Source organism: Gekko japonicus, unplaced genomic scaffold (assembly GCF_001447785.1).
Source record: "Gekko japonicus isolate JY-2015 unplaced genomic scaffold, Gekko_japonicus_V1.1 scaffold128, whole genome shotgun sequence".
Taxonomy (NCBI): Eukaryota; Metazoa; Chordata; class Lepidosauria; order Squamata; family Gekkonidae; genus Gekko; species Gekko japonicus.
The window spans coordinates 1,579,037-1,594,929 of record NW_015173126.1 but is presented as its reverse complement, the minus strand read 5'-3'; the positions used below and the strand labels follow the sequence as shown (position 1 = coordinate 1,594,929).

At 41.5% G+C, this 15,893-nt stretch overlaps 1 protein-coding gene across 1 annotated transcript in view; it reads right to left on the bottom strand.

Annotated features, from left to right (window-relative positions):
• PREPL (prolyl endopeptidase-like) overlaps positions 1 to 15,893 on the bottom strand; it is a 37,978-nt gene that overhangs the window by 5,321 nt on the left and 16,764 nt on the right. Inside the window, exons 8-12 of the mRNA XM_015422005.1 lie at positions 15,235 to 15,420; positions 6,885 to 7,088; positions 5,851 to 6,026; positions 2,910 to 3,126; positions 1,734 to 1,883 (exon numbers count right to left, since the gene is read on the bottom strand). Of these exons, the coding sequence (XP_015277491.1) occupies positions 1,734 to 1,883; positions 2,910 to 3,126; positions 5,851 to 6,026; positions 6,885 to 7,088; positions 15,235 to 15,420 (933 nt within the window). The remainder of the gene's footprint in view (positions 1 to 1,733; positions 1,884 to 2,909; positions 3,127 to 5,850; positions 6,027 to 6,884; positions 7,089 to 15,234; positions 15,421 to 15,893) is intronic.

Below are 15,893 nucleotides of genomic sequence, written 5' to 3'. Positions count from 1 at the left end.
TGCTTCATCATTCTCCTTGGTAGCAGCTGCTTCTAGTAGCCATCAATGTTCACTTCAGCAGGGAAGTGAGTGGTGGAAAATAGCATTCAGCAGCCCCAGCTTCCTGTCCTTCGACTACCTTGGCAGAAGAGGAGGAGTCAATAGCATGCAAGCCAAGGAGGGGTGGGTGGGCAGACTCGGTCCTTTCAGGCAAGTCCCCACCCAGAGAGAAGGGGGGGGGGCAGACTGCAATTGCTGCTACTGTTACCATATACTGACTCAGTGTGACAAGACTTTGTAGACGTCCTAAGGGCGTGGGGGTCTCAGCAGCTCCCCAATGACATCTACCCTGATGCTGGTATTGCCTGCTGGACATTTTGAACTATGAGCTAACAGTAAAAACATTTTGAACTATGAGCTAACAGTAAAAACAAGAAGTTTTTCTGAACATGACCCACTGAAGTAAAGGGAAAGTGCACAAAAGCTGTACAGTTTAGAAAGGAAGTCTTGATCTGCTTTCTTCTGAGTTCCTGCTGTCTGACTTAGATTCATACTGGAGTGCTGGGCCTGGAGATACCCCTATCTATAAAATGGCCAGTGGCAGAGTCTGGAGTAGACGTAACAGTGGCTCTCTTTTAACCATGCCTGAGGAATCAAGAGGCAATTGGGGGAAGTGTGCTCTCTTCTCCCAGCCCCTTTCCCTTGCTCTAGAGAGTGAATTTCGTTTTCCAAATTTAGCTGTGGTTAATGGAAAGATTGGTATCAGCCTTAACCACAAGTAATGCTAACCAGCAAAAATCTAAAACTATAGCTCAAAGTGGATTAGTGTTACCTATGTGTACGTTTTGTGTTGATGGCTTGGATCTGGTGCTAAGCAGTTCTGCTTCTGCCAGAACAAAGTTTTCCAAGGAGCAGTAAAGTGCCTGCCACAAGAGGAACATGCCTGCAGTGAAGGACTGCCTCCACAGCACCCAGAGAGAAATGCGTGAGAAGCAGAGCCATAGTGTCCAAGCCACAGTTAAGACAGGAGGAGGAAATTCATCTCTCAGAAGGGAGAAGATGGGGGGGGGGGGAGCATTGATTCCCAAGGCTAGATTCCGATTTTCTTAATCATTGTCACGCAGAGCCCAGCACTATTTCTGAATAGGCTTAGTACAAGAAAATCATTTTAATTATGCCATGAGGTTGGAAGTAATCCCCTCTCCCCCAGGTTGTGTTCTGCAAAATTCTACCTCTGGAAGAAGGATGTGGTTCCATAGTAGGACACATTTAAACCACATGGCAGAAAAACACTTAGCTGTACTATAGTCCCATTATACAAAGCCTTAATAAGATCTAATAGTGCTTGAGTGTGCTAAGCATTATGACACTGGTCAATGTAGTCTAACCAATTTCAGATACCATTTACATCTTTGCTCTTGATATAACTTGAAAGATACGAGTCTGATTAATCAAACTTCATTTAAAGGACCCTCAGTATGGAAGATAGGTTTGTTTGTTAACCTAAAAGTCTGCTGTATAATACGTTATCATCATACGTTATCGTCTGATACACAAAGGGCAATCCAGCAAAAGTTAACCACTTTGAAGACCTGCCAGTTTTAATGAGTTAGGAGATTAGAATGAGAGAATAGGAGATTCTGAATCCTTAAAGTGGGCTAAATTGTGACAATTGTTAGAAACTTCTCAAAGTTTTTAAAATGTCAACAATTTACTTATCTATGTCGTAGTAATAGGAAAAGATGACCTTATACCTGTGGTCTTATATTCTGATAGGGGCAGTAGCTTTTAATATATGCTTTGCAAGTCTCATCAAGCAGTGGATTTCCCCATTCTTCTTGCTCTTCAATGGTCAGAGGGAGATGAGGATCCAACATTGTGTTTAACACATCCAGAAAAGGAGACTGTGAATCAAACCAACATTTTCCCACACCTTTTAGATAATAACAATGAATCAAAGGACATGTTGACATACACGATAAGATTATCTGTATTTTCCACTCTCCCTAATGAGGTTCTGTTCTCAGGGGGTTATTAAAAATTTGTAACAGACTGTGAACAAGTCTTAACCCATGCCAATGTTAAAACGGCTGAGCGGAAAAATCTTTTCCAGTAATAACTGTTTTTATTTTGACATTTTTTCCTTTATATAATGCAAATCCCTTTCATTGCCCCACAAATACTCTTAACTCTAACCCAGCAGGGACCTGATCTGGATGGTCCATGCTGGCCCAACATAATCAGATCTTGGAAGCTAAAGCAGGGTTGGCTCTGTTTAGTATTTGGATGGGAGGCCAAGGGTTGCTATGCAGAGGTGGGCAGTGGCAAACCACCTCTGAACATCTCTTGCCTTGAAAACCCTACGGGGGTCACCATAAATCAGATGTGACTTGATGGCACTTTCCACTACCAATCCAGCATGGGGATCCATGGGGATAACTTTTTTTTGTTCTGGATCATCAATAACTTCTTTGCAGTTCTGAAGTGGGATCCCTGGACATGTATTCTAATGACCAAACTATTTCCCCATTTCCTCATGTGTGGAAACACCGCTTTCTTCTGGGAGATCTGGCAATCTGGGATGTGGCTGTGGATAAAACCGACAATTGAAATGGACTGTGTGGTCACATATATGCTGCAAAAAACTTTTAAAATTCACCTTTCTGCACAGTGAACCAAGAATACACAGATCCACCTGCAATTAAGGGCTAGAAAGAGTGGGCTTTAGTTCTGGCTTAGTGATTGGACAAGAGAAGAGTGGGAGTGTAATCTAGACATGAGTGCTCAAAACATGCTGGATTTGGGTCTGTGCTTGCAGCTATAAATAAACAGGATTCAAAGATACCACAAGACCTCAGAAGCTTCCATTCTAAAGTGATCCTGAAAGGGTGCCCTGAACTGTGAAGTGGAATGAAATGATAAATTCTCACCTGTAAAACCATTGCTTTGATAAGGTGAGGATCATTATTGTACAGAGCTCCTGCAAGAACTCCTCCAGCACTCAGACTTGCCAGGGCTGTATACGCAGGCTGAGAAAAACCCAGTTTGTGCAACAGGTTTATACATGCTTTGAGATCATGGGTACCATTATGCTTCTTAGTAGTACATCCATCTTTATGCCACCCTAGGCCTAGCTCTCCTCCACCTCTGGAATAAAATGATTATACAATCCTGTAAGAAAATCTATACATCTTTTGATGAACAGTCCCATCACTTCCTAATTTTATATAAATGAAATGGTTTATATAAATTTCAAAACACGGATTATAAAAGTACTTTGATTTGGAAATGTCTGGTGAAAACTTTCATGATTTGTCAATTTATAGTTAAAGAACTGCTAAAAACATCCAGCATTTCTATTTTAATTTTAACCCCTGGATCCTTAGTCTGGGATAAATTCCTACCCCAACTGCATATATTTTTTTGGCACAACAGCTAGAGAAATCGTTCTACATTTTTTTCCTCTTAGGAAAAAAAAGAGAACCTGTACATTGGCATTGTCCCCAAACTACAGCTGCTTATAGTTTTCTTTCTAGACGCAATAAACATGTTTGTGTTAAAAAAACAAAAACAAAACCCCATAAGTTTTCCCATCAGGAAACATTGCTCCAGGGACGTATGCTAAGTGTTCTGGAGAGATTAGTAAATTTTCAAAGTACTATATAGTGAAATATTTCAACAATTAAATATGCACAGTAATTAAATCCAAAGCAATAATTATAAAACTAAATTCATTATTTCAGTAAAAATGGCTCTCTCTCTAGGTCCAACTTATACTTTAGGCAGGCTGAATGTGTTCCACCTACCCTATGAAAGACTGCCATCCATATATGTTCTATAAGTGATAAAAGAGCTGACCAGGAGAGGCCTCCCTACACAGGAAATTCCAAAGCTGTGACACTGCTACTAAGAAGGCCTTAAACCTTGTTCGGTGTGTGTACTGTGCCCAGACTCTGCAGGACTTGAAATATTTGTCTTTCTCACTACAGAAACTAAATTACAGCTTTTCATTATTATAAACAATCTTTACACCACACTCTAATTGCACTGCAGTGTAATGCCCATGAGTGTAGAATTCCACTAAGACAGAAGTCTTGCCCCTCCTCCTTTCTACAAGCACAAGCAGCAAAACAGGGTGTAAAGGGGAGGAATCTTTGTGTTCCTCCCAGCCATTCTTTTCGGCTTGATGCAAGAGTCTGGCACTCTGTTGGACGCCTTCATTTAGGGGTACCCTGCTTGTGATGTAAGTGGAACACGCCTCAAATGATTTGGTGTTCCTTGAGCTGTATCCTTTGAAGGGATTCTTATACTAAGAACACGGTTTTAAAAAGTGTTGAAATCCTTATATGTTCTGAAAGGCTGTGGAAATTGCATTTTATCGATGCTATCATTTTTGGCTTAAGCTATGTACTTGATTTTAAACACTCTACATCCCCCCCCAATTAATCAGTCCCCCCCCAATGCCTGAGTTAGGTATGCTAATTAGAAAAGACACAGATGGATACAGATAAAATTATTCATATTGCATAAACAACCCAAAAAACATTTCTTGACTTACCAGGAAAACTAAAACACAGAATAGTTGCTGCAATAAAGCCTATTTACATATTATATTTAAATATTGTACAGAAGCAGGGAAAGCAGAAGGACGAGTAATCTGCAACATGCAGTGTGGAACCTGAGATCCGTGAGCTTCCAAAGTGACTAGTCTGGGTCCCACAAATCACACATTGGATGAGATCAACTAGGTCCCACTTCACAGGATACAGAAGAAATTATGAAAACAACTTATTCAAACCCTTTGCAGTATTTTAATAATTTTATTTATTTATTTATTTATTTCCACATATCCTATTTCTCTTAGGGTTTTCATGGAATAATTCCCAGTGATTTATACCCTTTTTTCTACTACTGAAACCAAGGATATGGTCCTAAGGATACACAAAAGGAATTAACTCCCACTGAAACCAATCAGACTTACTTCTATATAGTCTGATAAGGGCAGGAATTAAATAATCATACTTTTTGCTTATTTATTACATTCATAAAATTCCAGTATTTCAGCTAAATTGGGTTGTGGAGTTGGTTTCCTGTTATATGCTATGTTAGAACCAGTGTCTCTAAAATAAATAATAATATTGGTCCATATGAAAATACTATGTTCACAATTTTCCAAAATATGCAGGAAAAAAGCAATCATATTATTTTTTAATTGTTTTAATTAGACAATGATTACGTAGAACTACAGGGAAAGAACTACAGGTAAAGAGCTGAAAATGCATTATATACAGTCACAAAAAGGGAAAGGGACAAGCACAAAATAGAATTTATCCAGCAAACAGAAGCAGCAAGGTTAAATATCTGTATAATTTATATGCCATTGACATAACTTACACAATTTCAGCAAATGCACACGTTACAGTTTCTGACCTCAGATGAAGGTACGTCTTCACAAACTGAATGTAATATCACAGTATCCTTTAACTTACCCTTTAAGCACAAGGAAAAAATGAGACCTTGTGGAATAAAATTAACACTAGAATAGCATGATAGAAATCAAAAGAATGAAAAACCTGGACCCAGCCATTCTTTATCTTAAGTCAAAGAACTGAAATAATTGTATCCTCATCTGGTGAATTTTAATACATCTTATTAGCAAGCTGTATTATATATTTATATTTAATGAAGATATATATATATTTATATATATATAAAATTATGAATGGTATTTCATAGGAGAAAACAAATGCAAATAGAAAGAGAAGAGACTTCCTAAGCACACATTTCCCCAACAGCAAAAAACCAAAACCGAAACAAAACTCAAAACAAAACACAAACACACAAACCAGTTTAGTAATGTATGTGACTTACCTAACATGACAGTATGCTAAGATCCACCCATCCTCGATTAACATGAGGTTTTCTGGTTTAAAGCTCATGTTCACATCTGTGCCATAAGCTCCATAAACATGAATCAGAAGTGGTTTCCTGTGTAGCTCCACAGAATTGGGTTTATGAAAAACTGTAATCGGCACCCAAACTTCATCCTAGGAAGGAGTATTTTACGTTAAAGGATATTTCAAAGTTCACAAGGGACACAGGGAAATGAAAGCTTCAATTATACATTTTTAAATATGTTTTTCTTATTATAGTAATTCTTCTGTACTTTTACTGTACAAAAAAAAGCACTCTTGAAAATAAACCTGGGATATTGGCTTGCTGCTGGGTTGGTTTACCAATGTGGAGCATGAAAATTCATTTAAGTGCAACACCGGAAAAATCTATAAAATAAGAAAACAACTAGCTCTTCCTGCACCCTCTAATCAACCCCCTATATATTAGGAATAGCTTAGTTTAGCACTTAGTGCAGCAGCAATCTTTTGTTATGAACTTAACATTTCTATAAACATATATATTACAGCTTCTAAGGTTCTTAGGAATTCTTTTCCTTGCAAGTGGCAATTCACAGTAGACCAGCCCTTATAATTTTAATTCCTTTTGCATCTCACCCAGAATATCATACACATAAATATTATGGGAGATTAATTTTTCCCCATTGTTACATAGCCAGAGATTATGTTTTTCCCAGACAGTTCCCAAATGTCCTTCACAAGTACTTCCTTCTCCTGCAGAATAAGCCAGGCATTAAAGTGAAAAGGGGCATCCCAGTAAACATTTTGTGCCATGACATTCTTTCTTGGTTAGAGAAATATACTGTCCCCTTCTCAAAAATAAAGCTGGGAAAAAGAAATGGTAAAGCTCCTGAGCCCCTCCTTTCTGTGCTGAAGGAGAAAATGGTGCCAAGTGAATGATCATGGAAGCCAGAATCCTTTATATACTGTCAACTCAACATTCCCATCCAGATGCTGCTCAGAAGACAGTGAAGAAATAACTGAGACTCTTACCTTGCTCTTAGCTTCTAAGTGTACAGCATGACAGTTCACTGCAATGGATACCTCTTGTTCAGTGAGCTCAATAAGCTTGTTTTCTACCAATGAATATGCAAAACGTATTGGAGGCTGAACAGGGGAGGAAAGCCAAAAATAGCAAGTGCTAGTGGTGTATTCAGGATGAGGCTCCAATTCAAATGAACAGGCCCAAGCAGGTAGCTGAAAAAAAATCCCAGTAGTTGTTAATATCCCCCAGCCTTTGGCTGTCTTTACAGAACTATATTCGATGCCTCCTCTTTGATGAAAGGATTTGAACTTCAAGCTTAATTAACTTTGGCATGCGTGTCAGCCAGGAGTTACAGTCCCTCCCCTTTATAAATTAAAAATGTTGAGAGAAACACCATGACAAAGAGGGCAACACTTTAACTACTTTTTTTCTCTTTTCCCTAAAAGCAACTTAATGAGGCTCAACAAGTAATTGAAATGGAAAACAAAACCTTATGTCAATTTGAAATAGAAGGAGCAACAAAGTCATAATCAAATGCCTTAAACAAAACACAAAATTGAGAATAATATAAGAAATGTTATAATACACATGTTTTATGTTTAGGAGTTTCACATACACCAGTGCATTATTAGGAAGTTTTCAAAATCTTTCTTTCTTCTCTTGAGTCTACTCTTTCTTCCCAATTTGAAAAACTGCCAAGTCAACGTCAGCTATTGCACTGAGGCTGTGCGTTGGCTCTGGAGTGCTCAGCCACTTACAATCCCTGCCTCTGACTTTGTTCCCAGTGCTAGCCATTGTGAAGAACAAAATCATTTTTTTGGCACAGCTACACTCAGAAACTCAGGGCTATTATGTCTTAAGACTTCAACACTCCTAGAAATGAAAGGAATCAAGATTCATTCTCTGAGACCAGCAGGGTCTCTTACCCACTGCTTACTTTCTTTTAAGGAGTTCTGGTTAGTAGGTTGATAAAGGCTTTGGGAATTGTGGCAGTCGGAGTCAAAAAGCTTCACACAGAAAAACTGCACTCCGTGTAATTGATTAAAACCTGAAGAGGATCAATCTGAAAAGTCTGGAAAACCCTACAGAATGGGCACTATATTTAACTTGAATGCTACCATTAGGAGACTAGTTGAAGAGTGTATAGGTTTACCCTTTTATTACAAGCAAGCAAAGTGAAATCTTAAAATATTTTTGGATAGCTGGATTTTAAGGCTAGAGCTGGCTAGGGCTTTTGTGAGACAGATCTTTTCCGCATTGTGGTTGGAAAGTTAAAAAGGAAATCTGCCTAGGCAAAGTAATACTATTACAAGGAAATATGGTTTACTTTAATTGATCCAGAACAAAATTTGAGTTCAGTGGCATCTTTAAGACCAACAAAGTTTTTATTCAAGGTATAAGCTTTCGTGTGCATGCACACTTCTTCAGATACATTGAAATGGAAGTTACTAGTCCATACATATTGGTAAGAGGATGTGCAACAAATTAGCATACAACATGATTAAAATGTTTAACAGATGCAAGGTCCAAACAGCGTCAAACAGGAACTTCAAGCCTTAGTTGGTCACCATTTGTTTGGATTTAATTCTGGGGGGAAACATAGTGAAGCAAATAAATATATCAAAATTGGATGTGTAAATGTACCCTTTTTAATTGTGGAATGCTAATTAACTGAGACCCTGTTGTTACACTCCATCTGTCTCCTCTCAAGCACGCAGGTAACTAACAGCATCCTTTTCTTTAAGGTGGGGTGATTGGTTATGCAGCATTACGTCTCCTCTGTCACCAGAGCAGAGAAATACATTCCGATCTACCATTCCAAATAAGAAATACAATTAAAAATACAATAAAATAAAGAGGATGTATGGCCCTTCTTGGTGAGAATACAGATGTAAGGACTGAATAAGATTAACATATATAGGGAGATAAGAAACCAATATCCCTGTTAAGTTCTTTTTGTTTTGAGTGTTGTAATAATTCAGCAATTTCCCTTTCCAGTCTGTTCCTGAAGTTCCTTTGCAATAAAACAGCTACTTTGAGGCACCCCTACTGAATGTCCTGGAAGGTTGAAGTGTTCTTCTACAGGTTTCTCAGTCTTGTGATTCTTAATGTCAGATTTGTGTCCATTTATCCTTTGGCGTAGGATTTGACCTGTTTGCCCTATGTAGAGAATGGAAGGGCATTGTTGCTCCCCAGCCACTTGCCTTGAAATGGTTAACTCTTACTGGGAGTCGAAACTTATATTTCATAATGCACATGCTCCAAAATAGTTCCCACAAAAATAAGTGAGTACAGGTCAGGATGCACTATAGAAGATATTTGCAACTGGATTTTATTTTGCATACAGGAAAACCCAGTCATGAATGATTGCTATATCACGAGACCAGAGTACTCAGTGGTGTAGCTTATGTTAATTTTACCTAAAATTATTTCTCTATAAAATTATTTTTCTAAATTACGCCTTTTAAAGTGGCCTTTTGAATATCTGAGGACCCGGTCACACGGCAGGTTTAGGCCCAGAAGAGGGACGGATTGGGGGCGCAGCAAACAGGCGCGATCACACCGCAACATCTGGGAAGCGGCGTGCACCCGTCCTCGATCCGGCCCTTTAGGCTGAAAATGAGCATAGGAAAAAAAAACCTAGAAAAAGGTAGGACCTACCTGAAACGACGCAGCAAGCGCGGCCATGAGATCGCCGGTGCGCCCATCTTCAGGAGCAATCGAGGCTCCCGGCTGAACTGCGCATGCGCACACAGGCGCAGCTGGCTGCCTCGTGCTCCCTTCCGTGGCTTCCCCCCGTGGCATCTGATCGTGCCGGGGAGCAACTGCGCGGCGGCTGAGGGGATCTGTCAGATCCCGCTGCTGCGGGTCTCTTTTGGTGCAAGCCGCCCTTTGGCCGTTCCCCCCCCCCCCCCGTATGGCAGGGGCCCATGTTAATCTATTTTATTCCTTCAGTGAGGTAGACTTGATCAATCAGGCAAGCAGATCTTAAGGTCCTTCTGTGCTGACCACTAAGAAGGCCCGGCCAGTGTAATGAAGTCATGATCCTATGCATTTACTGCAGAAAAGTCAACAAGAAAACTACAGTTATACAAACAAAATGTAATGCAGCAACACTTAACAGTTGTTCCCACTGAGTCCTTTGAAATCCACCAAAACAATGATGTGCATGGATGATCCCTCCCTGACATTAGTTATGCTAACGTGGATGTGGCCTCCTCCACAGTGGTGTCCTAGTGATAACAATAAATATAGATGGGAAAGTAGGAGTGGAACTCCTGCTTCACAGAAAACTGCCTAAAATCACAAGGGTGTCATTCACCTGCTTTGGCTGGTGGGCCAGGTGTGGCCCTTCCTGTGCAGGAAAGATCATGCCACTGTGGTACATGCCCTAGACCAAATTATTGCCATGCACTCTATGCAGTTCCATTCCAGACTTTTTAGATTGATCCTCTTCAGGTTTTAATGGCAGTGGGTGTAGTATAGCTAGGAGATCTGAAGACTGACAGTCTAGCTCTCTTTGTGGTGTGCTAGGTTTGGGGGGGTGTTGAGAGAACTGTAACTGACCCAAGGTCACCCAGCTGACTTCAAGCGGAGGAATGGGGAATCGAACCCAGTTCTCCAGACTAGAGTCCACTGCTCTCAACCACTACACCAAACTAGCTCTCAATCACTAGGATAGTGTGATGGGGTGCTGCTCCTTTCTGTCACTCACCAGTCCTCTGTACGCCTGTTTGTTGTGTAGCTAACAACCAATCAGGGCCCATGGATGGCTGAGGAAGCCAGATGTGAAGGGGGAAGCATGAGAGAAAAAGCTGTTACGTCAGCTCAGATAGGGTTTGTAAGAGTGTGCAAGAGTGAGTGTGTGTGTGTGAGAGAGATCCTGTCTTAGAGTCTGCTTTGTATGTAAGTAGGGTAAACTAGTGAATGCAACTCCAGAGAACCTGTCTCAGGGTTTGGACACCATGGCTGCATGGTTAAAGTCACCCTGAGCCTGCTTTGGTGGGGAATAAATAAATAAATAAAAAATAAATAATATAACAATAAATAAAATAATAATAATATAAATAATTAATAAACAATAAAACCGATAATAAAGCAATGAAGATGGAGGTGGGATTGGGGATTCAACTCCCAAACCTTGGTGGAGCGTCATTATCACCTGTGCCAATGGTGAGGAGTTTGGGCATGATCCTGGATGCCTTCCTTTCAATGGAGGCCCAGGTCACAGTGGTTGCCAGATCTGTGATTTCCCATCTTTGGCAGGTCAAGCATCTCTCTCCCTGCAACTTGGCTACAGTGATCCATGCAACGGTCACCTCCAGGTTGGATTATTATAACTCACTTTATGTAGGGCTATCCTTGAGATTGACCCAGAAACTGCAGCTGGTCCAGAATGCAGTGGCACGTGTCCTTACGGGGACACCACGAAAACCTCATATATAACCAGTGCTATATCAACTGCACTGGCTCTCAGTTGAATTCCGGATCAAGTTCAGGGTCCTGATTCTAACATTTAAAGCCCTATGCAGACAGGGACCAACATATCTACAGGACTGTCTCTCCCAATATGTCCCTTGAAGGGCTTTGCACTCCTCTGATCAACATCTGCTAGTTATCCCTGGCCCAAGGGAGGTATGCCTGGCCTCAACCAGAGCCACAGAGCCTTCTTAGCTCTGGCGCCGGCCTGGGGGAACCCTCTCCCAGTTGAGATCCAGGCCCTGTGGGATTTGATGTAGTTCCGTAGGGCCTGCAAATTGGAAATGTTCCACCAGACCTATGGTTGAGGCGGTGGCAATTAATCTCCAATGGCCTCCCCTGCTCTGCCCTGTTTTATTCCATCCTGGCTGATTCCCACCTACCCATTTGCGCTGTACTGTTCCACGTACGGCTACCACTCTTAGGTTTGTGTAGCAAATGCCATCAATGGTTTAGTAATGGTTACAATTGTTTTGAATTGGTATTTTATAATATTACAGACTATTATATTTGTATCTTAACTATGTTTTATATTTCTACTATGTATTATTTTAATTGTGCTGTAACCCACCCTGAGCCTGCTTGAGGGAAGGGCAGGCAAAACATCAAATAAATAAATAAATGAACTATGTGAATCTCAGTCTGATTTTTGAGGGAAAGCAGACTACCACTGTGAATACCTGATGAAGAGTTTGAAACAATCTCAGGGCCGAATTTCTGAAGGAAACTAGTGAGACTGGTGGTGTCTGAGAGGAACTCATATTTACACTGAGAATCCTGTGGTTGAAGGAATGCCAGTTTTTGCCTCAATAATAAAAGCTTGACTGTTCTGTACATCCAGAAGTGAACATTGTATGTTATCTGTAAATAGCTTTAAGCTTCATTACTATCCTTATTTCTCCTACCCCTGGTTGTTTTTTACTCCTATTCTCCTGATGTCTTATATGTAGCAACTGCAGTTAGTAGGCCAATTGGGTTCACTCTCTCAGTATATGATTGGGGTAGAGACTATAAAAGATTCCCCTCCCCCCTTCCCACTCTCTTTGCCCACAAGGCAGTGAGAAATCTGTGTGCATGAGAGAGGACTTTGGGTTTTCCCCAGTCCCTGTTCTCTTTTCTCCTTTCTTCAGTATGGCCACCACCACTCAAGCTCTGCCCTTCCTTTCTTTATCCCCAGCATGAATCACAGATAAGGGCTGTCTCTCTATGTGTAATAGGCCTGCCAAATCTCACCAAATCGTGGCGGGGGATCTGCATGTCTTCACAGAATCCTTGCCACGGGGACGGCGAGATGTGTTGCGTTAGATCCTGGCGACGGCGGGTGCAACGCGTCTCGCCGTCCCCGTGGCAAGGATTCTGTGAAGACCTACGATCCCCCGCCGCGACTTGGCAACCCTAATGTGTAAACTGCTTCACACACACACACACCACCCATCTCTAGCTAGGTGCCTGTAGTCCAGTCAGGAGTTTCTTGACTATGTGTGAAAGAGCAATCAGTTACGCTGGGTGAGAACTCTGACCTGAGTCTGAGATCTTTAAAAGGAAAACATCCTTACTGACTAACCCTGACAAAGTTGAGGTGTTGCTGGGAGGGGGGGGGAGAGGGTGGATTTGACCAGGAAATAGGATATATCATATTCTGGATGGAATTACAATCCCTCTAAAGGAGCAGATTTATAATTTGGGGTGCTGTTGGTCCTAGGCCTGCTGTTTGGTGAACAAGTGTCATTCACCAGCTTTAGCTGGTGGGCCAGTTGTGGCTCTTCCTGAACAGGAATGATCATGCCCCTGTGGTGCATGCCTGTGACTAAATTACTGCCAAGCACTCTACGCAGTTCTGCCCTTGAGGGCTGTCCAGAAGCTATGGTTGGAACAGAATTATGTAGCTAGTATGTTAACTGGAGTGGGTCATAGGGACCATATGACCCCAGACTTGTTCCACCCACCCTAGCTCCCAGGTTCAAGTCAAGCTGCTGATACTAATCTTTAAATCCCTATACGGCTCGGGGCTAGCATACCTTAAGGACTACCCTCCTATATGAACCTGCCTATCCACTCCAATTATCTTTGGAGGCCCAGCCTTGGGTCCCCCCACCATTTGAGGCTGAACAGGTGGCAACCTGAGAAAGGGCGTTTCCGTATGGGGTCCCAAAGCTTTGGAACTCCCTCACCAGGGAGATTCGTCTGTCTCCATGTATCACTGGCTCTCCGAAGCCATCTATGAGATTGCCCCCCGGCACCCTCTACGCCCATCCATTCTCCACCCCTGATAATCTGACTGAGGCTTTGGAGGCTGTAGCTGGATGGTCGCGGCAGAGTCGGTTGAAGCTAAATCCATCAAAGATAGAGGTCCTGTACCTAAGTTGGAAGGGAGGGGATATGGATATCAGGCTCCCCACACTGGAAGGGGCACCTCATGTGCCAGCCCAGAAGGTGAGGAGCCTGGGAGTGACACTGGATGCCTCTCTATGGAGGCTCAGGTTACTGCAGCAGCCCAATCTGCCTTTTCCCATCTTTGGCAGATTAGGTTGCCGAAACCCTATCCCCCCCCCCCCCCGACCTGGCTACAGTGACCCATGCAATGGTCGCTTCCAGGCTTGACTACTCTAATTCACTCTCCGCAGGCTTACCCTTGAGGCTGGCCTAGAAGTTACAGCTGGTGCAAAATGCAGTGGTGCGCATGCCAATGGTGTCGCCTATGTGGGCTCACGTTTGGCAGGTACTCCACCAATTGCATTGGTTATCAGTAGAGTTCTGGATCCGTTTCAAGGTGTTGGTAGTAACCTTTAAAGCCTTAGATGGCCTGGGACCAATATATCTGAGGGACTGCCTCTTCCCATATATGCCCCAAAGAGCACTACGCTCTATGGATCAACACCTCCTGGTAGCCCCTGGCCTGAAAGACGTCCGTTTTGCCTCAATCAGGGCCAGGACCTTTTCCGCCCTGGCCCCTGCCAACATGCTCCCCATTGAGATCAGGGCCCTGCAGGATCTACTTCAATTCCTCAGGGCCTGCAAGATGGAGCTGTTCTGCCAGGCCTTTGGCTGAGGCAGCGGACATCCATATATGGCCTCCTTGAGGTATCTGTCACTTTGTTAACAACTACTGGCTATAGCCAAGAACCTCCCAGAACCAGAAAATCTCTTTGCTATTGGTTGTGACCACCATTTTAATATTTATGACGATGCTTTAAATTTAATTTCATTGCATTAACTCATGTATTTGTATAAATGAAATGTTGTTACCTGCCCTGAAGAAATAAATAAAAATTTCTTCTGCCAGTGGATGAAGACTTCCCCCCTTTATTTATTTATTTATTTATTTCGACTTCTTAACCGCCCTTCCCTGTTTATGTGGGGCTCAGGGTGGTTTACAACAACATAAATTCCAATACAAATTTTAAAACCTCAATAATTGTTATTTGTCCTCCTTCCCAGTTTGGTGTTGCATATTTATTCATTCTTATTGAATTATTTTATATATGAACCAATATTGTTTTAACGTTGAAATGTTTTAATGTCCGCTCCTCAGGGATCTATTTGCATGGAAAGTCAGCACAGAAATATTTTAAATAAATAACACAGTTACATGTGTAACATGTGGCTATCCATTAAGATGCTGGATCTCAGTCACATGTAGCAGGAACCTTTGTTCTGGAGCTCAAATATGAGTTTGCAGTATTCATACTCTTACTCTACACTGCCCAACTCAGTAGCCCATATCAACATAATTAACAGGATTATTCCTGATAAACTGAACGAACATTTTGTACATCTCAAAAGGTATCAGGCTAACTAATGAACTACCACAACCCACCTGTGCTTTCAAGTTTATCAATCTTTTAAAAGTAAAAAATGTATTTTAAATAAAACATTTACCTTAACACTGTGAATGGAGTTTGATACTAGAGAGATATTATCTATGTAGAGGTGACCGCAGTATTTCAAAAACACAACACAGTGGTCTTTAAACATCTCCAGTTCAATTAGTTTGGCCTTTTCTTTTAAAGCATATATGGACCGCCAATTCTCCAAACTACATGAATCAACTGGAGCCTCTATCAGCTATAAAACAAAGAAAAGCCCACATGCTTATATTATAACTAAAATTGTATGACACATGAACATTCTCAGAGTATGAAGGACACTGGTTTAAGTTAGCTTAGACTTGCATTGTGATAACCTTCCATTAGTGATTGGTTACATACATCTTAGTAGCTAATTATGGGATTCCCTGGGGAGATAGCTGTGCTTGCCCAGTTTCATAGCATCTGATAGTAGTCAGGTGTTCCATCCTTAATTCCTAGTTATCTTCAGATGAAACAGAGAACCCACAATCTCTCTCCCACTGTCCTCTGAAGCAGGAGGTAATGTATATATACTATATATGGCTGTTAACTTTTGACCACTTGAGGGTAATGTAATAAAGAAGGAATAACCAAGTAACATTTTCTGCTTCTGCTCAAGTACCATCCATCAATCAATAAAGTACCCAGCTGAACAATGTCTGATATTTCTTTTCCACTTCTTTTGCAGCA